The sequence below is a fragment of the Tamandua tetradactyla genome, chromosome 4, assembly GCF_023851605.1.
Source record: "Tamandua tetradactyla isolate mTamTet1 chromosome 4, mTamTet1.pri, whole genome shotgun sequence".
Lineage (NCBI taxonomy): Eukaryota > Metazoa > Chordata > Mammalia > Pilosa > Myrmecophagidae > Tamandua > Tamandua tetradactyla.
The window spans coordinates 7,838,063-7,865,493 of record NC_135330.1 but is presented as its reverse complement, the minus strand read 5'-3'; the positions used below and the strand labels follow the sequence as shown (position 1 = coordinate 7,865,493).

At 57.8% G+C, this 27,431-nt stretch overlaps 1 protein-coding gene across 3 annotated transcripts in view; it reads left to right on the top strand.

Annotated features, from left to right (window-relative positions):
• The first annotated feature begins 587 nt into the window (after nt 1-587).
• The window catches only part of KCNN3 (potassium calcium-activated channel subfamily N member 3), a 174,189-nt gene continuing 147,345 nt past the window's right edge, over nt 588-27,431 (top strand). For 2 of the 3 annotated variants that reach the window (XM_077156311.1, XM_077156310.1), the window contains exon 1: nt 588-1,863. In XM_077156311.1, the coding sequence (XP_077012426.1) occupies nt 928-1,863 (936 nt within the window). In that variant the 5' untranslated portion in view covers nt 588-927. Of the gene's footprint in view, nt 1,864-2,743; nt 2,899-27,431 lie in introns of those variants that run through there. The other variant, XM_077156312.1, reaches the window with a different exon arrangement.

Below are 27,431 nucleotides of genomic sequence, written 5' to 3'. Positions count from 1 at the left end.
GCGCTCGGTCAGTGGAAGGCGAGTCCCTCCATCTGGCATCGGGTGCCGGGGTCCCTTCCTGCTTCTGTGACCTTGACGGCGTTACCCCACATCTCTGAGCCCCAGGTTTCTTTTGTAAAATGGGAGCGCACGCCCACTTCCTTGGGTGTTTGGAGGATGTCATGAAACAATCCGGGTGGAAAAACCTATCCTAGGCCCTGGCCGTTAAACAAAATGTTTATCTCCCCTGCACCCACATCAGGATGCACCGCTCCCCCCCGGGAGGCCTTTTGCCTCCCCCTTTCCACCGCCCCGCGGGAGCGCGCATCCCTTAAATCCCTTATCGTCGTGGGCTTGCCGTTTTCTGCCATACCTGTCAGAGGAAAGAGGGCAGCGGCTTCAGCTCCGAGGTGGGGAAGCAAAAACTACAGCTCCCAGCCCTCGCCGCACGGCCGCCGGGAACCGGAGCCCAGGGCGGCAGACCCCGCCCCCCGGGGAGGAGCCAACTCGGGGGGCGGGGCTAGGAGGTGGTTGGAGGGTTCAGCCAAGCCAATGAGACCAGCTGCTAATAAGTGGGCTTGGCTTACAATATAACAGTGGCAGGAGGAGGAGAGCAAAGCTATCGAGCCAGCGAGGAGTGAAGCTGAGCCTGGCCTCACGCGCTGCTAGAGGACCATCTCCTGAGACAAGAGTTCTTTTTTCCCCCTTTCTTCTTCCTCCAAGCTCCCCTCCTGCCCTTCCTCCCTGCCCGATACAATGCATTCTTGAGTGGCAGCGTCTGGACTCCAGGCAGCCCCAGAGAACCGAAGCAAGCCAAAGAGAGAAGACTGGAGCCAAGACACTCTGGTGGGGGAGCCTGGATGCCTGGCTTTCTTTGAGGACATCTTTGGAGCGAGGGTGGCTTTGGGGTGGGGGATTGTGCTGCAGGGAATCCAGCCAGGCCCCAGGATGGACACTTCTGGGCACTTCCATGACTCGGGGGTGGGGGACCTGGATGAAGACCCCAAGTGCCCCTGTCCGTCTTCCGGGGATGAGCACCAATTGCAGCAACCACAGCAGCCGCCGCCACCGCCAGCGCCCCCAGCAGCCCCCCAGCAGCCCCCGGGACCCCCGCTGCAGCCTCAGCCTCCGCAGCTCCAGCAGCAGCAGCAGCAGCAGCAGCAGCAGCAGCAGCAGCAGCAGCAGCAGCAGCCACCGCATCCCTTGTCTCAGCTCGCCCAACTCCAGAGCCAGCCCGTCCACCCCGGCCTGCTGCACTCCTCTCCTACTGCTTTCAGGGGCCCCCCTTCGTCCAACTCTACCGCCATCCTCCACCCTTCCTCCCGGCAAGGCAGCCAGCTCAATCTCAATGACCACTTGCTTGGCCACTCTCCAAGTTCCACAGCCACAAGTGGGCCTGGCGGAGGCGGCCGGCACCGGCAGGCCAGCCCCCTGGTGCACCGACGGGACAGCAACCCGTTCACGGAGATCGCCATGAGCTCCTGCAAGTACAGTGGAGGGGTCATGAAGCCCCTCAGCCGCCTCAGCGCCTCCCGGAGGAACCTCATCGAGGCTGAGCCCGAGGGCCAGCCCCTCCAGCTCTTCAGCCCCAGCAACCCCCCCGAGATCGTCATCTCCTCCCGGGAGGACAACCATGCCCAGCAGACCCTGCTCCACCACCCCAATGCCACCCACAACCACCAGCACGCGGGCCCCACCCCCAGCAGCACCGCCTTCCCCAAAGCCAACAAGCGGAAAAACCAAAACATTGGCTACAAGCTGGGACACAGGAGGGCCCTGTTTGAAAAGAGAAAGCGACTGAGTGACTATGCTCTGATTTTTGGGATGTTTGGAATTGTTGTTATGGTGATAGAGACCGAGCTGTCTTGGGGTTTGTACTCAAAGGTAGGGGCTGCGGCTTCTCTTTATACCTTGAACAAAAGGCATATGTAGGTAGCGAGTGAGCGAGTGAGCGGGCGAGTGAGAGAGAGGTTGAGAGAGGGAGAGAGGTCGGGGTGGGTGGGGGGGAGAGGCGTTTGCACCATTGCATCCAACACTCTAACTTCCCCTGGTTTTCCTTCTTGGTCCCAGGAGAATTCATTCCTCGCTTTCTTTTGGGGTGGGGGTGGGGGTGGGGGTGCAGACGTCCCCAGGCACTGTCTGATCTGCAGACTCTGTATTAGGGAGGGTTAAAGAATCCCTTCTGAGAAATCATTTCTACTCCCGGCTCACTTGTGCTGAAGCATAACCCAGCAGCTTAACGCACCAGTTAATTACACTCTGCCTTGATGTGTTTGCCAGTTCCTGTGACTCCCCTCCCTTCCCTGCTCCACTCCATTTTCCCCCGAGGATGAAAAAAGAAATAAATGTCTGGGTGGGGGGTGGGGATCCCGTACCATTTCCCCAGCCCCTCCTCTCCCCGTCTTCTTCTTCTCCCCAAGTTTCTCCTGCCTTCCTCTTCCCCGGGAGATTCCCAGGGCAGATTAGAAACGCACCCGTGACCTGAGTCTCCCCGGGGCATCCGGGTGAAAATATAGGTGGAGGAAATCAGCAATCCGTCCCTTGGGAAGAAGGACTCAGAATAAACTCACTGCTGCCTCATATACAGTCCCCGACAAAAATGCCTACAGGTGTCACCCGGGGCGGGCGGCGGGTGCTGCGGTGGCGCTCCCCGGGCCGGGTGACAGGGCTTTCCGGGCGCTTCCCGCGAGCCCGCGCCCCCGTCTCTCCCCTCCCACCCCAGCTCCTCCTCGGGATAAATAAAGATGAGTGTGAGTGTGTGAGTGCACGCACAGATGGAGACAGCGGGCACCGGCTGCAGCAGGGGAGCCGGCCCCTCGGCTCCAGCCGGTGTCCAGCCCCCCAGTGCAGAGGAGGGGTTCCCCCTCCCAGAGGGAGCTTGGAAATCGCAGCCCCCGAGGGGCGTGGGGACCAAGGAAGGTGGGTTTCTGTCCCTGCTCTGCCTGGGGGGGGGCCTCCTGCTGCCGGCCGGCCGGAGGGTGTGGAGACCCCGGGAATGGTAGGACAAGTGGATTCCCACCCCCTGTCCCCCACTATATTGAGTATTCCCACCCCCCGATTTGTTGGTATATGTGTCTCTGCTGGTTGCTTGGATTTCTCTATGTATTTGTCATTTTGGGCAGGGGGTGGCCAGGCTGGCCGGCCGGTAGCTGGGAGGGGTTCAGCTGTTGGAGGTTTCAAATAGAGCTTGTTTCAGGCAGGGCGCAGCTGCTGCGAGGCTGTCACATTCCTTGTTGAAATCCAGCCGCTGAAACCTCGGAGGTGCTTGATCGGGTTTCCCCGTTCAGACCGGGGATGGGTAGGCTGGCCCGGGCCTCGGAAACGGGCGGGGCGGACCTGTCAGACGATCTGAAGAGCCAGAGGGACCCCCCCAGGAACCCGGCCGCCCCGAGGGGGCTACCCCGGTCGAAAAGGCGGCGCCTGGAAACCGCCTCCATCCAAATAGCCCAAGGATCAGAGCCCCTCGGTGAACACAAGTGAGAGGGGTTTCCCCTGGAAATCGCAGCTCACTTAGTCATTCTCGGTAATGAGCCTCAGAAGGCCGGCCCTCCGGCTCGCTGCCTTCTCAGAAGCGCCTCTCCTGCTGGGCGCTCCGGGAACCGGCCGCTCTGGGCATGGCCCTGGCTCCCTGCAGCCGCCCCCGGGGCCCAGGATCCCTAGCAGGGGGAGCTGAAGTGAGCCCCAGTGCTGGAGGGCGAGGGGAAGGGGCAACAGCAGCCCCTCCTCTCTCAGCGACCCCCACGGCCGGGGCCTCCGGGGAGGAGAGAGTGGGTGCTCATGGTTCCTGGCGTGGGACCCACAAACACTTGTCTTAGTGCGAGGGGAGGGTGGCCAGGGCACGGCAGGGTGCAGCAGCTGCCATCTCTGACAGTACACAGGGAAACGGGGCTTTCCCAGAGCCGCGGAAGGCAGACTCTGGGTGAGCAAAGGGTGAGGTGACCTCGGGTATGGGTGTCACCTGTTTCTCAATTGCTGACAGCATGATTGGCTGATGGCAGTGTGGAGGGGGCAGCAGCTGGGAGGCTCTGCCTGTCCCAGGGCTGATATGGCCACTGCCAGTCCACCTTGGGGTTGGCGTGGGTTGTGCTAGCAGGACTCGCTTTACCCTGCCTTCCCATCTGTCCATCCATGTATTGAGTCACTTAGGGAACAAGTATTTTCTGGGTGTCTTCTATGGGCCAGGCCCTCTGGGCACAGAAGGGGACAAGGCAGACATCTTCCTCCTCTCCTGGAGGTCAGTGGGATAGTTTTAAAGAATCAGATCTGAGTTTGAAGCCCAGCTCTGCCACTTCCAGTTGTGTGAACTTGGAAAAGTTCTATGGCTTCCGGGAGCCCGTTTTCCCGGCTGGAAAATGGAGAGGACCATTCCTCCCTCACGGGGTTGTCCTGAGAATTAAATTAGGTGAGAGTGAGGCACCTGTACAGTACTGGCCCAATAAATGGGTCCTATTTTTATTGTTAATAATAATGATGATGATGAAAGGAAAAGAGATGTCCTCTCCCTCTGTTGTCTGACTTTGTCTCTAGAATTTGTTGGTCTTTATCATGTTGGGAGCGAAGGCTTGGTAATGGGGTGAGAAGTTGTGTTTTGGAGGGGAGAAGTTTCGAGAAGGGGCTGGGCTCTGACTTGGGTCTGTTTGTGCAGAGAGGGTTTGGGTTCGCTAGAAGGAGGGATCAGCACCTGGGACAACCCTAGACAGTGGGGAAGGAGGGCCAACAACCTCTTTTGCTGGGGCTCTTTGCGGGTCTGGTTGGCTTTAGTGACCAGTCTGGAGGCAGGAGGATGGACAGGGTGACCCCAGGCTCTCCAGGCAGATTGGGCAATTCTGCGCTGATGGTGGCATTTTCCACCAAAGGCCTTTGGGAGAGAGATGCCTCCCTCCCCCCACCCCCCACCCCCCACCCCCGGTTAAGTGATTGGAAACTTGCTAACCCTGTGTCTGAGCTGCTGCTTTCTGAAGTTCTCTGCTTTTCTTCCATGGGGTGGTGGCCTCCCTGTTTGCTCCCCTGGGACTGGTAGACTGTAATTGTGGACGGTTTCGCCACGCAGGCCTGGCTCTATTGAGAAGGAACAGGCCATGTCCCGTGAGCAGGGACAGAGCTAATGCAAAATGGAACCAGAGTGAGGATGGACGAAATTGGGACAGAACCATCCCTGGCTCCCACCTCACAGGCTGGCGAAGGAAGGAAGCTCGGTTGAGAACTGGGGGATGTCAGCCCTGAGCCGAGAGCTGGGCCTCGGTCCTAGGTGAGGTCAGGTGAGAGGCGAGGAGTGCATGGTCACGCCTGATGCCAAGGGGTGCCTGAGATGGCCCTGGTGGGGCTCCCGATAGCTCTGGGCCCCCCTGAGCTGCATGAAGACTCCAGGCTTGTTAGATCTTTAATAGGTAGATTTACTAGGTTGTCATCGTGCCAGGGCCAGGGCTAGAGTTCTGCTGAGAAGTCTTAGTGGCACCATCCTCCCGCCTGCAGGCCAGTCAGGGTTAGGGCAGTGAGGATTTGGGGGTACCGACGTTCCTCTCTGTGTTATTTCCCCCCCGTTCTGGTTTGGGGTGCGCCCACCCCACTGCCTTGAGCTGCCGCTGTGCTCCCTCCACCGGGTCTGAAGAGAGTTAGGGGCGGGGGGCGGGGGGGTGAAGGCTGGCTTGCACCCCACGCCCCCAGGCTGTGGACTCCCTCTGCCGTCCTGCTGGTGCTGTGCTGGCAGGTCACGGAGGGCCTCGTTTCCCGGGAGCCTCTGGCGGGCACCGCCGGGTGCTGTGGTCTCAGGGGAGACGGGAAAAAGCTGGGGCAGCAGAGCCGCTCTCCTTTTCCACCATTTTTACAGGACCACAAACCACTTCCCCAACCCAGCGTCTCGGTTGGCCCGAGATTCACATCCTGCCCCTCCCCAGGCACACCCCATCCTCCGTCTCCCTCCTGCCCAGCTCCTGGCGGACCTGCCCGCTTCCTGCCTCTCGGCTCCCCCACGGCCTCTGTGTGGTCTTGTCGCCAGGGTAACCCCAGGCCCCAGGCCAAGGAGTGTGAGTCTGTGAAGGCGCCCGGGCACCCTGCCCTGTGCTTGGCCCCCTTCTCACCTCTGCTTACTCCGCCTTCACTCCACCTTGTGGGAGGACATCCTGGGGACCTGGGGTCTCTGCTGCCCAGGGGGAGCCCAGGGCCCTGGCCCTTCCCTCTCCAAATGGAATGGTGTCTCTTAGGGGCATACTCCTTGCCCATCTCCTTGGTGACCTCACAGGGGTCAGCCCGAATAGCTGAGTGGCATCTCTTCCCCCATCCTCCCAGTCCTCTGCCCTGTGCTGGGCACAGGGGTCTTGCCCCCAGAAGGGCAGGGTCGCAGCCCGGGCTGGGCTGGTCGATGGCTTGGTCCCCTCCTAGTGTTGCTTTGGGGCGGGTGGGTGGCTCTCGGGGGTGTCCTGATTTGGGGGGGCTGTGGTTTCAGGCATGTTGGGGAAGCTGGAATCAGACCCCTTTCCCTGGACCCTTCTGCAGGTCGGGGTTGCAGAAGGCTGGGGACTCTTTATAAACAGTTTAGCTGCAGAAAGGAGCCCGAACGCCGCCTGCCAGGAGCCCCCAGGCGCGTGTCTTATCTTCAGGGCTCCCCTTGTCCCAGAGGAGGGCAAGGGCTAGCTGCCCAGGAAGCGTGAAATCGAGGCCCCTTTCTCACCCGGGTGGTGCTGATTTTATTTATAACCTTTGTGGACAGTCTAAAAATGAGGCAAGCGTTTGTGACCTGTAGAGGGGACAGCTAACTTTTCATATATGCTTCTGCTGTGCGTGTCGTCCCTCTATTTATAACTGTCCTGGGGGAGAGACGGCGGGAGGCACCCGTCTTCCCGGCCTTGCAGCCATGCCCCTGCCCGTGGCCCAGGTCCTGGCGCGAGCGCTGGCTCGTTTATCTGCAGCACAGGCCAGTTAACAAGCTGTGGGATGGCCTGGCGTTTCCCTGGCTGAGCTTTCAGGAAAGGGGCTGTGTGAGGACGTGGTTCGAGGAGCCGCTTTAAAAAAATATAAGGTAAAAGGAAACAAAATGAAAAAGGAATTTGAGTAGCCTCTGTAGTGAAGCCGAAGTGCGGATGGAAATGTAAGACAAAACTGGAGGGTTTTGGTTTCATTGCAGTTATTTGTAAAGCACATTTGGGGGAGAAAATGAGCCTGTGTGAGTGTGAGAGGGAGTGATGGCGGGGCTGCCAGGGGTGGGTGTGCGCTGATGAAATACCGCTTTACTCGGCTCAGTGGCAGGCAGGCCCGCGTGCTCATTTGGAGCTGTTTTTCCTCCCTTTCTTTCAGAACCCCAAAGGGAGAGAGAGAGGGAAAGAGAAAGCCACCCGTTCCTCTCTAAATAATGAGGGTGGGGAAATTCTAAGATCATGCTGTTCTTGGGAGCTGTGGGGAGGAAAATTCTAGTGCCCTTTCTTCCGGTGAGGAGAGTCCGGAGGAGGCTAATGGGTCTCAGGTCCCTGCTGTGTCCACCCTGTCACTGCCCCCCACCCCAGGAGCTCAGTTGGGGTCCAGGAGAAAGGAGGGGAGGAGGGGGCTGGGTGCAGGGACCCCTGCTTCATCGTTGTGCCCGGAACGGCAGCTGGTTCATGATGTTGTGGGGTGATGGGAGAGGGGAAGGCAAGGGCCATTTGCTGAGTACCGGACCTGCCTTACACACGCGTCCTGGAAGTCGGACGTGGTCCCGGCTGCTGCCCGCAGATGAAATCCCTGGGCCATGCTGACACTGCCAGCGAGTGGTGGTGCTGGGATCAGAATCCAGGCCCGCTGGACAGCTAAGTTCGTGCCTCTTCCCTTGCCTGCTGCTCCCGGAGAAATTACTTATCGTTCTTAAAAGAGACAAGTCAGGGTTATGGGCCTGAGATCCGTGATGCAAAATGTTGGGGAGGGAGGAACTTGGCGGAGAGCCGGGCAGGATGGGCTCGGTGGGGGAGGGAGCGAGGGCCAGTACCAAGAGAAAATAGTCTGAGGGGTGCCTGGGGTCAGAGTGGGCCTCTGGGGGCTTCTTTGGTCAGCCCTTGGGATGCCTTCTCACTTGGGGGTCTGACAGTGCTGTCTTTGGGGTGATGCTGGAAAAGCTGTGAGGGGTGTCCACATGGCGATTAGAGAGAACGAGAGCCCTTTCTGCGCAGGCCTGAGTGCCATGCGAGCCCCCGCCTCAGTCCCACAGTGGCCCGCCACCCCTGGAGAGCCAACACGACCCAAACCTGGCAGTGAGCGCGCATCCCACAGCAGCTCTCTCACCTCGCCGCCTCCCCTAACCTCCCTCTCCAGCACTGTCCGCAACCGCTGCTCCTTGGGAGTTTCCACATGGACTCCGCATCTCACATCTCACAGAGTATTTTCGTGCTGTGTGTCTCAGGCTCCTCGAGGGCCCTGGGGTTATTGCAGTCGGCTGCATTTCACAGATGACAAAACCAAACTGCAGAGGGTCATGCGGCTAGTGTCAAATGGCTGTCTCAGGAGAGATGGTTCTAGAACGAGAGCTAAGGACTCTAGTACCTGGTGCTTGTTTCCGTGTTCCGAAGTAGAGAGGAGACCTTTAAGGGCTTCTCTGGCCCCACTTCTAGATTTTCTTCTTCATCCTAGAGCCCCATTTTCCTCCCTCCATGCTGAAGCCTTGTGCCACAGGCGTTGCTCAGCTCCGCCAGCAGCAGTGGATGCGACCAAAGGACCGTGAAGGGGCCCCAGGGAGGTGCTTCCACCACTGGCTTCTAAGCTGTGTGACCTCTGTCAAATCGCTTGACTCCCCTGGGCTTCTTTATCTCTAGCTTGAAAATCAGAGCTGGACTCTGATGCCAAGCTCGCTTCCTGTTCTGTGGCTTTGTCATCTGATTCCGCGGAGCACACGTGTATCGCATCCCATCACAGAGCTGAGCAGCCTGAGGCCCTCCAGCTCTTGTTCCTGAGGAGGTGTCAGAAGTGCTCCCACAAAACCCGGACCCTGGCTGGGCCTCGGTCTACGGCCTTGCTACGATGCACGGTGCTCAGAGCACTGGGAAAGAGACGCGGTTCTGGCTGGGGGCGTGAGGGGGGTGGAACTCTCTGTAGGGGGCAGTGGCTGGGGGGGCAGCCCCCGAAGGACAGAGGGTCTCGGGCCCAACAAGCTGACTCTGACTTTAAGAGCCGAGGGGGCAGAGCGTGTAGGGAGTGGAGCTGGCCGTGCCGGGCCCTTGAAGGCCCTGCCACGTGGTGGTACAGATGGGAGGAGAGCGGGGAGAGACGCCTGGGAAGGCTGCAGGCGGGCGGGTGCTGAGCAGGGCATGCCAGGCTTGTGCCAGGAGCAAGGGCACAGTGACAGGTTAACATGTCGTTGGTGCTTGTACTGGCCAGAAGCTCTGAGCTCGGGCATGCCCTGAAGACCTGGTGACTTTTACTTGGTCTCAGAGGTGACTTTAATGGGCACGTGCGGCCTGATGTGGAAGTTGAGGGCTTGGGTTCTGGTTCGAATCCCGGCTCGGTCGCCTACCGGTGGTGCGGCCTTGGGGCCTTTACTGAGCCCAGTGCCCGCTTCCTTGACTGCCCAGAGGGACTCATAAGCCCTCCCTGTGGCCGGGCATGGAGGGTGGAAACCGGGGACCAGCTGGTGGCTGCAGAGGGGACAGTGTCGCTGCTCAGGGAAGAGGCTCTGGAAGAGTTGCGGGCACGTGGAGCACATCCGCCCTGTCACCGGCTCTAGCGGCCTCGCTGTGGGGCGTGGAGTCACCCGTTCATGTTCCTGGGGGGGGTCCTGGTGGGCGGGTCTGCCCAAGGGAGCGGGAGGCGGGGTGTCCTGCCCCGCCCCTGCTTGGCACTCAGTCACCCCACACTCACCCTGGGGGGCCGCAGCCTGGGCAGGGGAGAGGTGAAGACATGCCCGGGGGGCCTGGGAGGCGGTCAGGGCCCCGCAGCTGCCCGGGCCGAAGGAGCAGGACCTGGCACAGGCGCAGCGGGAGGCCAGCCTGGGGAGGCACCAGGGAGGAGCGAAGTGCCAGGGCCTCCCCGAGGTGGATTTGAGAGAACGCGGTTTTTCCTCCAAGTCTCGAGACACAGGGGCCTTTCTCGGGGCTGTGAGGCCTCCTGGAGGCCAGGAGCCTGCGGGGGCTTCTTAAATCCAGCCTCTTTGTGCCCCGCCGTCCTGCTGAGACATCAGGGGTGGCAGTTGGTCACCTCCCCGGTTGGGCGCCGAGGGGCAGGAGGAGCAGGTGTGTGTGCGCGTGTGTGTGCACGCGCGTGCATGCCGGGGGAGCAGGGCGTGCCCCATGTGCAAGCCTTTTTTTTTTTCCGTAAGGCCTGGTCTCAGGGTACCCAGAGTTGTATTCTGAGCAGAGCCTTGGTGACACCAAATGAATAACATGCAAATGATGTGTGAAATAATATGCAAATTGGCATCTGTTATTTTGAGTCGGCTTGTTGGGCATTTTCTGTAAGGGACAGGCTGGTGCCCGTGCCAAATGAGCTGACACTGACTAAAAGAGCTGCCCTTGCACGGGCTGCCCCTGGGCACTGGACTGCAGCCGGCGCCCACGAGGGGCAGTAGCTTGGGGGTTAGCTCCAGACCAGAGGTGGAGAGGCACGAAGGCTGGGGCCTTGTCCTGGGCCCGTGCTGGGGGAGGCGGGGCAGGAATCGATGTGGCTAAGACAGTGTCCCCTCCTTACAGGCCTGGAGGGTGCTCTGACGAAGGGGGCCCTGTGGGGGGTGGGGAGAGACTGCGCCGGGTGCTGATTGGGTCCCGCTCCTTATGGCCTGGTCACCTTAAGGCCAGTGGCTCAAAGTCTCTGGGCCTCAGTTTCCCCATATGTGAATGGGAACACCGGCATTCACCAGTGAGCCCCTGTGAGAATGGTGGCGGGGTAAAGGGCCAGCCTGCCCACAAGGGGTGGCCCGTCCCTGGCCTCTGCTCGGGTTGGCACCGCCTGCCTCCTCGTGAGCTTCCACAGGCCGGGATTTTTGCAGAGCCTTTTCTCCCTCTTGAGAAGATTTCTGATTTTAACAAATTGGGGCTGAGCCATTTTCTCAAGTTCCCCGCTTGGGGTGGGTAGGGAGTGGGCTGCTCGCTTGAGCCTGAGTAGCACCGACGTGTCGGAAGGCCTAGCGCGCCTCTCCCCCGCCGCAGGGCCGGGGGCCGGGCAGGCAGCTCTGGTCTGGGCCTCTGGGGGGCAGGATGGGTGGGTGAGAGGACCCGGGGCTCAGCCGTCTGCATAGCTGGACTGGGTGGCAGCAAACCTGCCCCGAATGGCCAAGCTCCACCGGCCAGCCAGCTGTGCCCCTGCGCGGGGGCGGGGTGTGTAGCCCCCCAGGCCTCCCCCCTGCACAGGGTTTGTCCTCCTCTCACAAGGTCCCAGGCCCAGAGAAGTTACAGGACTTGCCCAGGGCCTCTCGGCATCGTAAGTGCAGCTGGAACCGGATGTTAGAGCTCCCTCCCCCCTTCCCTTCCTCTCCTCCTCCCCCCTTCCCCCCTTTCCCCTCCTCCCTTTCCCCCCTCCCTTTCCCCCCTTCCCCCGCTTCCCCCTTCCCCTCCTCCTCCCTCCTCCCCCTCATTCATCCTCCTCCCCCTCTTCCCCTCCCTCTCCCCTCCCCCTCCCCCCCCCTCCTTCCCCCCTTCTCTTTCTCCCCCTCCCTTCCGTGAACATGCCCTGAGCATCCCCATGTGACAGGTCCCATTCTGGTTCCTGGGGATGCAGGGTCGGTGCCCTTGAGAAGTTGAGTCTCCCAGGAGGACTCTCCTTTCTGTGGTCTCTTCCCCAAAGAGCCCCAGCTTTCAACACAGACCTGGGTTCAAATCCAAGCTGTGCCACTATTTGGCACCATGGCCTTCAGCAGCAGCTTGTTTGCTGGAAAGTGGGATTTTAACTCCCCCTGCTGAGGGCAGAGGTGAGGCTCCGGTGGCCCACGGGCTCTGGGCCATGCTGTGGTGGCTGCACCGTGGTTACTTCTTCTGAGAGCTCCATGGCTGTGGGATCATGTGAGGTTTGGGCCTGTGACTCCGGTCCCTCTGCTCTGAGCTGGACCTGGATTTTGGCCCCGCCAGGCTGCTTACCCCTGCTCCAGGCGGGAATGGGGTGGGGAGGGCGGGAGGAACGGTTTTGAACCGGGTGGAAGGTCATTTGGCCCAGACTGGTGCATGCTGTGTGCCAGCAGTGGGAAGATCCCTCAAGAGTGAAATGAAATTGCTGCAAGCAGAGAGCAAGTCCAGGCTGGGGTTGAGTCACGAGGGTTTCCTTGCAGGTGGATGGATCATATATAATGCTTCCGTCTTGGGCAGCTTGGGAGAATGCGTGGCTCTCATAAAAGAGAAACGTCTTTCCCCTTCCATAAAAACAACTCCAGAGCAACGCTGGAGTGTTTTCAGGAGTGAAAAGAGAGGACAGATGGAGGAGGAGGAGAAGAAAAGGAACATTTATTAAGGGCTTATTACCTGCTTTCATAAACCTTATCTCATTTCATCTGCTGAACAATCCAGTGAGGTAGACATAACTACCCCCACTTTAGATGGTGGCCCTGAGGCTCAGAGAGGTTGAGTCACTTGCTCAGGGTCCCCCAGCTGGGAAGTGGTGGACTTGGGCTGGACCCAGGGCTGTGCCTCCCGAGCTGTGCTCTGTGCTGCAGATGTGTCCTTGTAGGTCACCTCCTAGCTGGGCTCTTTCAAACCAAAATGATTTTCTGGTTCCCTCCGAGCTCTCCAACCCGTGCCTACCCTGACACCTTTTCTGTCCCACCCTCACTGCCCTGCCCGCCTCACCCAGAGCCTCGGTGGATGGTTCCAGATCTGGGATAGGGTTGGGGAGAAGGCGGAGGGTGATGCTGTCGGTGTAGAGCACACAATCTCCTGCTGCCCCGCAGAGGCATGCAGCACCTCCGGGAGCTGTGGGGGTGCTGATGAGAAAGGCTGGCTCTGGGGCTGGGCACAGGCTCCCAGAGGTCTCTGGAGGGGGCAGCTGAACCGATAGCAGCACACGCTCTGGTGTCAGGTAGCTCGCGTCCCAGCTCTGCGGATTTCTTTTTTGTTTTAAAGGGAAATTTATTAAGTAGCAAGTTTACAGCTCTAAGGCTACAAAAATGTCTAAACTAAGGCATCCAGAAAAAGATACCTTGACTCAAGAAAGACCGATGGGTCTTTACCCGTCTGTCAGCTGGGAAGGCACGTGGCTGGTGTCTGCTGGTCCTTTGGCTTCTGGTTGCAAAAAGCTTCCCCAGGGGCATTTTCTTTCTGCGTCGCCAATCATCTGGGTCTTATGGTGGCTCTGTGGCTTCTCTCTAGCTCCCGCTGGCTCTCCGAGATCCTGGCATCTCCTTGAGTTTCTGCATCTCCAAACATCTGTGTCTCTGTAGGCACTGAAGCTTTTTCCAAAACGATTCTTCTATTTTATAATTGTAAATGTTATATCTTTATATGATTGTCTTCAGGAAACAAGGCTACTGGAACACAGCTCTACAGTTTCAGGTACTTCCCTCCAGCCTCTCCATTACACCATAAACTAAAAAGGGATATCAATATAATGCGTAAGAATAACCTCTCAACTCTGTCTGAAATCTCTCAGCCACTGATGCTTTATTTTGTCTCGTTTCTCTCTTCCCCCCTTTTGGTCAAGAAGGTTTTCTCAATTCCTTGATGCTGGGTCCCGGCTCATCCCGGGATTTCTGTTCCATGTTGCCAGGGAGAGTTACACCCCTGGGAGTCATGTCCCACATCGGGACATGCCTGCTGAGCTGACTTAGAGAGACAGGCCACATCTAATCTGAGGGATTCTTGCTGTGCTACCTCAGTGAAAAAAATGACCTTCATGAGCCTCAGTTTCCAGGTCTGTAGATGGGGCTGGCAATGTCTCCTTCCTCGTGGGAACATATGCTATGTATGATCAGACCAGTGCCGGGCACATGTAAAGAGCTTGGCAGACGCTAGCTGCTATTTTTTAATTTTCGCATTGTACAACTCTGCTGACTCCAAACATGGCCTTAGTCACTGAAATCTGGAGGACTGGAGGGAGCCTTGCTCCTGGGCCCCTCCTTGAGGGTCACTTGTTTGCCTGGCCTGGGCCCACAGGCTCCCTCACCCGTGGCTCCTACCCCAGTTTTGTGCAAACTCTGGTGCCTTCTGTCCCCTCTCTCCTCCACTGGCCCCTCTAATGTCGGTCCCAGGAGCCCATCCACATCCCCCCCCGCTCCCCCGGCCAGGCCATCTGCTCTGCTCCCCGGGCTCTCCTCTGTGGTCAGTAACTGCTCATGAAGGCATTTCCAGTGGGTGCCAGGCCTGGGCTCTGGGATCAGTGCCAAACACGAGACGAAGCCACGCACACACGGCCGGAGACCGACTCTAGACCTGAGATAGGCCTCCAATTCCTTCCGCCTGTCCCCGTGCTCTTGATTTCCCGCTGGGTCCTCTGGCCTTCACTTCTCCTGTCATCTACCCTTGACCCTGTCTGTCTCCCAGCATCCTCTGCTCCTATGTGCGGGCAGTGTGGCCGGAGGTCGGAGGCCAGGCTGGGGCCTCGGGCAGACCTGAGTGGGAGTCCTGGCTCTGCCACTTCCTGGCTGTCCAGCTTTGGGGAAGTGGCTTCAGCTTCCTGAACTCTAAGTGGGGTTAGCCGCAGCCCTGCTTCTGAGGCTGTTGTGAGGGTGAGAGGGGACGGCCCTCCATGCGGGACGTGACGTGGCTCGCAGCCCACACTGAGCGCTCAGAAGAGGCCAGCTGGGCTCGTGAGGGGAAGGGAGAGGCCTGGGCGGGCGGCGGGAACTTGGTTTCCAGGCCTGGCCTGGCTCTGCCTGGTCGCCTCTCTAAGCCTCCACTTAGACCTCTGGAAAATGGGAGAAGTGAGGGTGGGAGGGGTGGGAATTCTGCTGGCCATCTTGTGGGAGGATCGTGAGGCCAGACGGAGCGAGGGAGTGACACGGAAGGAAGCTGTGATGCCCCATTGAAGGGAGCTGCTTGTTCAGGGGCTGTGTTTTGGACAGGTGCATTGGGGGAAGTTTTATCTTCCTGCCCCACAAGTGAAAACCTGTGAAAACACTGTGGCTAAGTGGATTTTCTCACCATCAGGAGACAGCTGAGAGACAGGCTGCAGGCCAGCCTCTCTTCCCGCTGTCTTCTCCCTGCAGGCCAGCCCTTGGCATGAGACCTGTTGTCTCCAGAACCCTCCTCGCAGCAGGGATTTAATTACTATAATGTAAGTAGCCATGGCTTGAAGCCTTTTGGCAGAGGGAAAACAGATCTGTCTTCTCACTGGGAGAATAAAAATCGATGGAAAGGGCATGTACCTTCTCCTGGTGTACGCAGGGCTGGTGGGCTATGGGTACTTTTCCTGGGGAGTGAAAAGAAAGGAGAGTGGGTCCATGGGGGGAGGAGACAGTGTTCAACTCGAGGACCTTTAGTACTTCCCTTTGCCTTCCACGGGATGACTCTGCTAAGCTGCCTCAGTTTCCCCTAATGACACTGGTCACAGATCAGCCTGCCATTCGACACCCCATATCAAGTACTTCCTGTGTGCTAGGTGCTGGCTTTGAGACACTTCCAGCCAGTCAAGGGGCCCAGGTGGGGAAGTAGACACAAATATTCATTCAACAAACATCTATTATGCGCCAGTGGCATCCCAGGCTCTGCGGTAGAACAAAACCGCAACAGGTGAAAATCTCTGCCCTTGGCAAACTTACATTTTAGTAGATAAAACTGACAAATAAATTATTAAGTTGATGGTGCATTATGTCGGATGGTGGTAAGTGCTATGGGGAAAAGCAAAGCCAGGATGGAAGGAGAGGGAGTGCTGAGGGGAGCGTCATGATTTGAAATGATTGGCCAGGGAAGGCCAAGGAGAAGGTCCATTTGAGTAAAGGTCTGAAGGTGAAGAGGTCGTGAGCTGTGAGGAAGAGGGAACAGCACAGTGAAGGGCCTGTGTCGAAATTATGCCTGGCGCAGGCTGGACAGTGGTGTCCAACAGAAAGAGAAAATGATTTAAAATTTTCTCATAGTCACATTTAAAAGTCAAAAGAGAATGGTGAAATTAATGATTTTTTAAAAAAACTTAAGCCCACATAGCCCAAATATTATCATTTCAATGTGTAAGCAATGTAAAAAATTATTGAGCATTTTACATTGCATTTTTCATATGAAGTCTCCAAAATCTGATGTGTCTTTTACACTCACATGCACATTTCTACTTGGGCACTAAATCTTCATCGGAAATACCTGATCTGTATTTAGAGCTCATACAATTTATAGTTACAAAAGTAGATCTGTACACCCCAAGTTGTGGCAAATGGACTTAAAAGTTTCCCCGTAACTGAATGGAGTATCATTTTTTAATTTAAATTCATTAAAATGAATTTTAAAATTCAGTTGCCCGTATGTACTGGCCACATCTCGAGCCCTTGGTGGCATGTCTGGCCAGTGTCCACGGAACTGGCTAGAGTGGGTGGGGCGCGGCGGGGAGGGCTGTGGGGCGGCAGCCGAGAGGTGGGGAGCAGGTGGGGGCTCGGATGAGGCCAGAGAGGACCCGCTGGGCAGGGCTTCGGCAGCCTTTGGGAGCAGCTCAGCTTCTGCCCTGGATGAGAAGGGAGCAGATGGATGTTTTTGAGTAGAGAAGTGACAAGACGTGATTTACATTTTAATAGGCTTACTCTGGCTGCTGTATTGGGAATGGACAAGGTGGGGGTGGTGAGGGCAAAGGGGACAGGGAGAGACCATGGCCAGAGTCCAGGTGAGGCGGGCGGCTCGAGACCCCGGTGGCAGTGGTGGAGATGGGAGGAGTCGTTGGACCCTTGGCATCTTCAGAAGGAAGGGACCCCTGAGGAACTGGAGTGGGGTTGGGTCAGAGGTGGGGACAAGGGGAAGTCAAGGATGAGGCCAAAATCTTGACCCGAGCAACCAGAAGATGGAGTTTCCATTGGTTGAGATGGAGAAGACTGTAGGGGAAGCAGTTTTTTGGGGGGGAAGATCAGGAGTTAGGTGTTGGCTTGCTGAGTTTGAGAAGTGTCAGTTTCACTATGAGGAGGGTAGCATGTGCCCAGAGGTCATGTGAGGTCAGAGGAAGCTGCCTGGGTCAGGAAAGGCTCTGCCTGGGTCCCAGCCCCTCACCCATCGCTCCCTCCCCTTCCAGAGGACAGCTCAGGGCACAGCTGGCCATAGTTTAATAAAATTCAAGTAAGTTGCTCACTCCTCGAAGGTCACTGGAAGTTGCGAGGATCTTTCTGGGCTTTTGACCACATTTCAAGATCCAATCTCCCTGCTCTGTGATGACCCCAGAACAGTTTGAAGAATAAAAAGGGTCATACGTGATCAGAAGCTCCCCCCGAGTGGCTCGGATGCTGGACTTGATGGACAGATATGGAAATGATATGAAACACGAAAGACACACGCTCCTAATTTTCCAGCATCTTCAACTCTCAGGGATGTGGGGGGCAGAGAGGAAGCAGCGGCAGTGTAGAGGGTGGAGTGACAGCCCCACGCCCCACGGTTGGGAAGAGGTGAGCCCACCAGGCTTGGAATCAATAGCCCCCAGGCACGCCCTTGAGTGGCCAAAGCCACAGAGGGTCCAGTGGGCTCTCGGGCGCCGTGCTGGGGCCTGCCCTCCTGTTCACTCTTGAGACCGGGAGGAGAGTGGGGAAAAGGGAGCAAGGGCGGCCGCTGAGGTCCTCTGCCCACCCCAGCAGTGTCTCGTGCCGGCGCCCTGGCCTGAGGGGCAGGGTCTTGGGGCCTGTAGACCAGGGCCACCCTCACTGGCCATCCCAGACCTCCTGTATATGGGCCTCCTGACCTGGGTTGGAAGCCTGACTGTGGCCCTTATTGTCTGTGTGATTTTAGGAATTTGATTTATTTGTCCATCTGTTGAATGGGGATGACCTTCTTAGGCCAGCGACTTGACTTTCAGTAAATGTGGGTTTCCCTCCTCCTGCCTTGGTGAAGGTGAGGAGGCCCCTTGGGCAGGTTGTCTGCACCCCTGGACCAGAGGGAGAGGGTGCCCAGGAGACCCTCTGAACTGGTATTGTGGTGAGGCTGCTGTGACAATTGGCACTAGCAGGGAAAAGAGAAGGGCCTTCCTTTCATGAGACATGGAGCCTAGCTCTGCGTCTTTAGATCAGGAGCTCTTAACGGGGTGATTTTGTCCCCTCGGAGATGTTTGGCAATGTCTGGAGACATTTTTGGATGTCATAACTTGGAGGGAATTAGGGTGTGCTCTAGGCATCTAGTGGGTAGAGGCCAGGGGTGCTGCCCAATATCCTGCAATGCCCAGGGCAGTCCCCCCGCCCAAAACAAAGAATTACCCAGTCCAAAGTGTCAGCCACAGAGGCCGAGAAACCCTGCTGCAGGCGACTCATTCTCCTAGGCCCATTGTGTCAAAAATGGGTGGGATTGTGTTATCAGTGCAGCATGACATTCCGGTTCCTCTCCTTCCTCCGCCCTTTCCCAGGGGACAGCCCTGTGTCATCGAGGGCTCCGGCCCAGGCGTCGGAAGACCTGAGTTCCGCTCATGACCAGGGGGCAGCCCTGTGTCATCGAGGGCTCCGGCCCAGGTGTCGGAAGAACCTGAGTTCCGGTCCTGACTCACCCGTGTCACAGGGAAGTGTCTTCCTTTTTCCAGTCTCCGTGTCTCATCCGTGGAGGGACAGTGGCGTCTACACCCCAGTGCCGCTGCGGTGTGGACCAGATGAGCTGCGTGCGGGGAAGTGTTTGTTCAGCGTGACTTGCTGGCGACCGGGAGGTGGCGGGACTGTCAACCAGAATGCTCAGTTTAGGTGAGGGGGGACCCCAGGAATCCACCTTCTGCCCTTGCAGGGCCGCATGGCTTTTTTCCCAGGTCGACTCCATCTTGCTCCTTGGTTTGTGTTTCCTTGAACAGGTGGAGCTAAAGTCTCCATTTGGGGAAGATGAAATTTGCAGGAAAATTCAGGGCTATCATTTCTGTGCTGTGTGAGTGGGAGACAGAGCGGGTGAGTGGCAGATTTCCCAGCAAGGGGAGAAACAGCTGAGAGCACCAGCCAGGATCCTTTTGGGGTGAGCAGGCCAGGCCTCCCCCGGTGGCCACCTTGGGAGACGGGCATTCGTTCTGAGGTGGACAGGACATGCTGCTGGTGGAGAAGAGTCTGTTCCAGTGTGTGGAATCTCTGAGGACATTCCACCGGCCAAACCTGCAGCGAGACCTGGTCTGTGCCAGGTGCTGGCCCAGAAACTGGGGGAAGACAGAGGTGAATAGTGCACCACCGAGGGGGTGGCCGGGCCGACGGAGCTCAGGCATGGCGTCCTGCTGAGGGGGTGCCTGTGGCTATTAGTGTCTGGAGGCTTCTTAGAGGAAGTGGGGGTGAACTGGGTTTTGGTGGAAGGGCTTTAGGAGGCACGTTTGCAGGGAAAGAGTATTTTGTGCTGAAGGAATGGCTTGGGCAAAGGCCCAAAGTTGGAGAGTGCCAGGTGTTCTCAGGGTGGGACAAAGGAACGGGTTTCCCTGGAAGGGTTCAGAGAAGAAGGAAGGGGAAATAAGGTTCTGCTAATGGGGCTTTGCACACCTGGCTGAGTAGTCTGGACTTTTGTCTAAAGGCACAGGGGAGCAATGGAAGGTTCTTGAGCCAAGCAGTCGCATGACCCAGCGGCAGCACTGAGGGTGGGTGACAGGAGGGGAAAGCGCACAGCAGGGAGAAGGTTATTGTAATCACTGTAGAGAAGGAGAAATGAAAGCTTGAACCAGGCAAGAGGCAATGGGACGGATAGATATTGGAGCCCGGGCACCCCACAGGCTTGGGAGCAGGTGGGGGCTCTGGGAGGTGAAGTTATGCACTCTGGGTCTGTAGGTTGGTTGTGAGGGTCGAAGTGAGTGTTGTGGCATGATGACTTCAGTCCCCTGCTCAACCCCCAGCCCTTCCTTGGAGGATGGAAAGCAGTGTGAGCAGTCAAACAGCTTGCCGACCCCAGCGAGCGGGCTGGCCCCCTGGCTGGGGGGCTTTCCTTCTGGAACCCAGCAGTGCTGGATTCGTGCCAGGCGAGGGAAACAGGAAACACCCTCCTCCTGCACGTTTTCAAAGCTATGGGAGGACTCGAAGCAGCGGCTTGTTGGAAAGGCAGGCGCCGAGAGCCAGCTTTGGAGCCAGCCACCCTTGGCGTCGTAGCCCAGCTTGGGGACGGTCCCTCGGCCGGGCAAGTCGCCCTGTCTCCTGGAACCTCAGTTTCCACCTGGGCAAAATGGGGTGATGACACTTAGCACACAGGATTATCAGGAGACAGGACTTAATCAGAGCACAGGTATAGCGCTCTTAGCTCAGTAGCAACCACATTTTTTAATGCAAAAGGTACGGGCTGGACGTGATGGGGTGGGGAGAGGCAGGACTTGGGGAGGAGTCAAGATGGCCAGTCCTATCCTGGACATGCGGCTTCGAGGGGCCTCTGTGACATCCCGGAGGGACATGCACAGAAAGTTGGAGATGGGGGGGCGGGTCTTCACATAAATCACCCTATTATCCACCTCGGACTCAGCTTCCCACAAAGCCAGCGGGACCGCAGGCAGCCCCGTGTGCTGTCCGGGAGGGCGGGGTCAGCCTGGCCAGCCCGGGCCCTGGCTGCGGGTGTCGCTGGGGATGGTGTTTCCCTGACGCCGGCTGGATGTCTGCCCAGGGCCCTGCTGCGGCCCGGCTCGGCTCGGGCTCCAGAGAGGGGAGAGCCCTGGCTGTGCGGTCCGCAGCTGATGTTGGCCCTGGCTCTGCTCCTTCCCGGGCTGCGTCATCCGAACAGATGCAGGGTCCTCCCAGGCGCAGGGCCCCTCCGGAAGGCAGGGGTGGGAGCCTTCCTTCCCGGAGCCAGCAGGAGGACCCCCCGAGATGCAGGATGGGACAGCCCCGCGGGCAGCGCCCGGCCCCCGGGGCCCTCGGCAATACTTGAGGAATGCATGAAGCACGGCCGGGCAGGGGCAGGGCGAGGTGACCGAGGCGAGCCTGAGGGCAGGCACAGGGGACCCACGGGCAGGAAGGGGTCAGGCTGAGCAGGGTCCAGGCCCTGGCCGTCACTTACTAATGGGATATTTAGGCTTGGGTGTCTTCCGTGCATCACGTGTGAGTGTGCGTGTGTGTGTGCGCGTGCATGAGGGGCGTGGGTGGGTGAGGGTGGGCACCTGGGCTTGGGGGCTGCTCTGATGCCTGCTTCACGGTGTAGTGAGGGGTCTGGGTGGATACACAGCTCCAGACACATGCAGAGCATTTAAAAAACATTAATTCCTGCTTTAGTGCCTGCACCAGGCAGGTGGGATCAAATGGCCCCAAAGGCAGCTACAAAGGCTTTTATTACCCTCAATGTGGCAGCCTAAAAAATGTGACGTTTCTGAAGGCAGGGGGCTCCCGCACTGCCTGGCGCTGCGTTTCATTTATTCCTTTGCTCTGTCGTCTCCCGACGCGTCGCCCCGGCCTGTGGAGACTGGCTGCAGCCCCCTAACGGCAGTGTACCCAAGTGTGTGTGGGGGTCGGTGGGTGCTGTCTGTCCTGTGGCAGGCAGCAAGGAGGGCGCTGTCTGTAGGGGATGTGAAATAATAATAAAACCGACTAACAGTCGGTCTGCTTTTTATTATCGCCAGGCGCTGCCTCTTCTAATGAGCTCTCAGCAAAGCGCTCCTCCTCCAGGGACAGATGCTCCCTGTCCCCCCTTGGTGTGCCACCGCCTCACGGTCCCCCAGCAAAGAGCCTGGGGTTATAAATATCGGGGAGATAACTCACTGAGCCCCGCAGGAGCGGCAGCCGCGGGAGCTGGGCCCGGGCACCAGGGGGGAGTCGGGGCGGGTGAGGGGGTGAGGAGAGGCAGGGACGGGGGGACAGCTGGGCGCTCAGGCCGGGCGAGGTCTTGTCTAAGCTGTTTGGAGGAGGCAGGAAGAGGGTGTCTCTGTCTCCCTCGGGCCTGGCAGGAAGCCAGCACGGAGCCCTGTGATCTAGAAGGAAAGCCCCCAGTCCGCGTGCTGGTGCCAGCTGTGTGGGCGAGGTGCCACCGGCAGGCTGCACCCATCCTTTAGAGGGGACTGTCTCAGCTGGGAGGGAAGGAGTCAGGGCACCCGGTGGGCTGGGGGCTGCTAGGGGGCTGGGGAGGGCAGGAGGCAGGGTGGGGAGTGGGGGTCACATTTCTCTAACCTGCATGACAAGGATGAAAGCGAGTGCTTCTAGGTTTCAGTTCCCACGGTTTGAGTAGGCTTCCTTGTGGGAGGGACCCTGCGGAAGGAGTTTCTCTCTCTAGCCTGGAGGAGGCTCAGTGGATGGAGAGAGAGAAAGGAGTGTCCCTGGGGCTGGAGGAGGCACTGGGCCCCAGGGCAGGGTGGCAGGCTGGCAATATTTGGCCCCTCTTCCTGCTGAACTCCCTGGCAGGCCCCTGCCAGGAACAGCGAGGCCAAGGTCCATTTTGGGTCCCAGCACCCTTGGTCCCAGGTGGATCCGAGGCGGAAGTGCATCAGTGGGGCTGGGCCTCCGTGGCCCTGTGTCCTAGGGCTCCTGTGCTGAAGAGAGCAGAGGCTTCTGGGGCACCCAGGAGTCACTCTTCCGGATCTGCCCTTGAAGGCAGCTGCATCTGGTTCTGTTTGGAGCCCTTTTGGGACCAGTGAGCAGCCCCAGGGTGGCTGTCTGGGCTCCCGAGCTGAGCAGTGGGGCGTAGCTTAGCCCACGGCCACTTCCCAGAAACTCATGGCACTGCCCCAGTATTGGCTGTGTGTTGAGGAATTGGCAGGATGTAGCACAGGAATAGCAACAGGTTTCATTGGGGTGTCAGCTCTGAATAGTTGGCACCAGCTGCCAAAAGGGCTGTGTTGAGAAGGATTCTGATGTTCAGCCTGAGTTTGATGGGAAGTGCACCGTGATGGATTCATGAAGATTCACAATTCCAGGGCAAGGAAGGATAGAGGAGTAGCGAGGTACTGGCCACCCCTGATGTAGAGAGAATACAGAGAGAGCATAGGTTTGATCTTATGTGAGCAACTTTTACCTCCCTGGACCCCTGGTTCTGCATCTCTACAATGGGGACAAAAAAGCTGCCCTCCCAACCCGACAGGCCTAAGGTGAGATGGCGGAGTGAAAGCGCTTTGGAGATAGCGATACAAATGCTGAGGGGGGGGTTTGTTGTTATGGAATCGCCCAGGAACCCGAGATGACTTGGGAATAATAATCCTGTCTGGCCTCGCTACCTCCTCTTCCTCACTGAGGACCTCGCGTGGCCTACATGTGTGAGAGATGCGACAGCACCTGATATGACCGGTGCAGGGCCCGGTCCCCTGCCCATGGCCCAAACGACCACCAAGTGTTTGGCCAGGTTTCCAGTCAGAAGTCCCTGCCTTTCCGTCACTCACCTTCTTTCCGAATTAAGATTTAGAGACTTTTTGTGCTTAATGAGAAAGGGACAGAAAATCCCTCTCTAGAACCCTGTCTCTTACTCTCCATTAGAGATAGCAAAATTGCTTCATAAAGTCTAAAAGCCTGACAAGAGCACATACTAATAATGCATGAATTATGCAAACCTATGTAGTCATCTGATTTGCATAATGGCGGGGCTGGAGGAGGGTTGGGGAGCGGAGAGGCTGGGGAGGTGATGAGGACATCTGCTCAGATCTGCATGTGTCGGGGACACCCCTTCTCTCCCCTGGGCTCAGCCTGCTTCCCCATGCCCCTCCTCTGGCCAGTTGTCTGTCCCCTGCGGCTGGCGGTGCTGCCATCCCCCCTTTTGCAGGGGCCGTCATCAAGGCAGGGGCCACCACCCTGTGCTCGCCTCTCCCGGGGAACAGTCTCATTAAATCTCACAGCCACCCCCCCCACCCCCCACCTCACCCCCCCGTGTACAGACAGCGTTCCCGGAGAAGTCCCCCGGGTCGTTATTTCTCCCGCCTGTCTCGCCGAGGCGATGGACTTGGTTAAGTGCCGTCTGGAATTGTAACTATCACCCAGGGCCTTTGTCTCGGGCTCTGTGGAAAGCGAGGGGGGGAGACGGTGTCTCCGGGACAGGACTCCCTGCCTGGCCTGGCCGAGCCCCTGCCCGGGGCTTGTCCCTCTATGGGACATAGCTGATCACCGCTTTGAAGGGTTCCAGCCTCTGGCTGTCCAGCCGGGTCCTTGCTAATCTCAGGACTTTGGGTTTGGTGAGGGCTGAGGTTGGAACTGAGGACACTCGAGGCCTGACTCTGGTGGGTACTGCCCGGCAGCCGGGATGTCCGGGGACCCGCCGTGGAGGCACACTGGACCCGGAAGGGCTGGGTGGCTTCTTGGGCAGTGCTGACACTTCTCTGGACGGCAGCTTCCTGGTCCCGGGAAAGAGGGAAGGTTTTGCACAGTGGATGCTGGGAGCCAGCCCTGGTTGCGGGGTGGGCAAGGGTACCAGGGACCACATGTAGCTCCCGGAGAAGCTGAACAGCAGGTTGAGGCCGAAACGGACTGGGGTTTGGGTCCATGCCACACGCTGTGAAGTGTGGTAGGCCTTAGGGCCCTGGGACCATGGCCATGCAAAAGTTCTCATGGCTCTCGTTTATTGAGTTCTTAGAGTGAGTGGCAAGCTGGGTGCTAAGCCGCTTATTTGCATGCATCATCTCTTTTAATGTTTACAGCAATTTTATGAAGACTCCCCTCCCCCCCACCCCCCATTTTATAGGTTGACTGAAGCTTTGTCACATGGCAAGGAAAGGTCAAGGCGGGGTTCTAGACCAGTTGTTCTGGCTCTGAAGCCTATTCTCCCCACTAGGTAATTAATATCAGAAGGGATCAGGGGTTCTGTCTGGCATCTGAGGAAGAGGCCAGGGGGCTGGGCTGCAGAGTGGGGGTCTTCAGCGAGCAGGGTCGTTTCGGATGCCCACCGTCCTCTCCTGCCCACCTCACTTGGTGGGGCCGGGGGAGTGTAGCTGAAAGACTAGGCAGCCTCAGGCCTGCAAGGGGCCGTGGCTGGCCCAGGCAGGGGGGCAGGTGCGGGGCCGTCCCAGGGCCCCTGTCCTTGGTCCGTATGTGCAGCAGGTGCACAGGCTTCCAAGGACGGACCAGACAGTCCTGCAAGCTGGGGCTCTGCGGGTGTCTGAAATGGCTGTGGGCTCTGCCTGCCTGGGGTGAGAACACAGCTGTCCCTGCACCCACACCTGCTCAGACCAGAGGACTGTTGTCAGCCGCCCTGGGGATTCTTCACACTCACTGCACAGAGGAGGGATCTGAGGCTCAGGGAGGGGAAGTGATTTGCCCAGAGTCACACAGCAGTGAGAATCTGTCAGCCCCTTCCCAGGAGCCTTGGGGTTTCTGGTCCAGAGTACTAGGGTGTCTCCCCTCACTTGCTCACTCCCACCCTTTCCAAGGCATCTGCTGTCCTGTACTTGCTTGTCTTCACGCTTGTACTACGCATCTTCCCTCACACCTGTTGTCATCTCCAGCCAGGCCAGGGCTTCGTTCTGGAGACAATTTAAATGGAATGGTCAGATGACAAAGGGGCAGAACCTCCCGACTTACATTTCCTCCTGACAGGCGGCACCTCCAGCCCCTAACACTCAGCCCATGCTCCCCAGCCCTGCACATCCTTGCACAGCCATGTCCTGGGGCTGCCCCAGCTGGGGGTGGGTATGGTGTGGGAGGGAAGCACCTGGTAAAGCTGAAAGACTCTTTGCAGAAAGTTGCAGCATATAGGGATGGGGCTGTATGTTGGAATTTCGGGTACATGGTCTGGAATCCTGACTACATCTCTTATGAACTGTGTGACTTTAGGCAAGTTACTTAACCTCTCTGAGTATCAAAACCTTCATTAATAAAATGAGCACCATTAATAAAATAACAGCACCAAACTCGGTGTTTTTCAAACTGTGCTGTGTTTTGGAATCACCTGGAAATTCCCAACACTGACATTCTGATTAATTGGTCTGGGGTGCAACCTGGCTATTGGGAGTTTTAAAAGCTCCCCAGGTGATATGAATGTGCAGCAAAGTTTGGGAAGCATCATAGAGTTTGTGGGATTAAAGGGGAGAATGCAGTAGAGAGGGCTCAGTAGATGGGAGTGATTTTTGAAAATTAATTTCTCATTCCATTTATTATAGGATCCGGCAGGGGAGGGAGGGTTTTTATTTTTATTCCGTGGTGGGTCTACCCCAGGTGCCGACCTGTGTGGCTGCAGTGGCCCATCTTTATCCAGAAAAGCTCCTGCCTTTCCTCTCTCACGTCTCTGAGCTTGGACACGACTCAGTCTCCCTGACAGGCCCCAGGTCAGGGGTTTAAGGGGCGCTGGACTGTGCTGGGCCTGGGGGCGTGTGGCCAGACCTTCCTCTGGCGGCGTTGGGGCTGGACACGCCGATTCTCGTGGAGGCCGCTGGGGGTCAGGGCCCGAGGGGCTGGCGTGTGGCACACACACACCCAGGCCGGGTTTGGGGCCCGAGCCCCGGGGTTCAGGAGAGGTTGTGTGGGAAGAGGGAGGGAAGAGCCCCTGCAAACCCGAGGCCGATGCTGTGAGGGAGGAGACATGTCCCCGCATTCCTCAGCTGTCCTGGCAGGAAGCGGTGCATCACCCGGCTGACAGAAGGAAATGGCTCTGCTGTTTGGAGAAAAAGGGAATTCTGACTAGGGCCAAGAGAAAAGGTGTTTGTGCCTGCACACCGCTTTGTCCAAATATAAGGACGCTGTCTCCCCTCCGGCGGCAGCTCCCTGTTTATTTTTTTTTGAATGACAAAAGATTGAATTTAGCTAATGAGGAGCAGCGAGAGGAAGGCGAAAAGGGGTCCTGTGAGATTTGGGGAGCTGGACGGCCTCCACACAGGAGCAGCCCTCAGTTTAACCTGCATCTTTCTTACCCAGCTCTCTGCTTTGGGGACCCAGGAGGCAGCAGAGCATTTTGCGATCTCACATGTCACTTTCTCTTCCATGCACAAACCATACCTGTGCAAAGGCCTTTGATTTCTATTTCTTTTTACCAATCCCTCTTCTCCCCCAGAAAAAAGAACCACAGCGAACCTTTTAATAGCACAAGGCCTTCTGGATCTCTAACCAATCAGTCGCCAAATCCTATCCAAAGTGCACTCAGAATAGATGCTTTTAATAAAATATGTTACCTTTAAGCCAGTGTAAACCTGTGAAATTTGTACATTTCTTTTAAAGCATCTCTACAAATTTTACAATATTGAAATCACCACCCAGTGACCTTTCGGGAAATACTAGATAAATTGCAAGAGACAAATAGGCAAACCAAACAGAGAAGTACAATTTCCAGTGGCTTTCCTGCCAGTTTCTCGGGCTGGCTCCCCTGTGCCCCTGGCTCCATGTCCTGCCCCTGCAGCTCCCCCCACCTCCCGCCCCATGCATGTTCCTGGCAAGGCCTGGGGAGCTGGGGTGTCCTCTGAGAGCCATGCCCAGCTCTGAGAAGCGGCTCTGGGATGTGGCTCCTGGCACCTTGCCCCATCTGTGCTTGTGTCTGTGCCCCATTATTCCAGACACTCGAGCTGCCTGGGAAAAGCTCAGATGCTCCGGGGGCTGAGCCCGGGGCCCCTGCACTCGCGGTGGGGGATTTCTTGCACCCAGGCCAGCTCCCGGC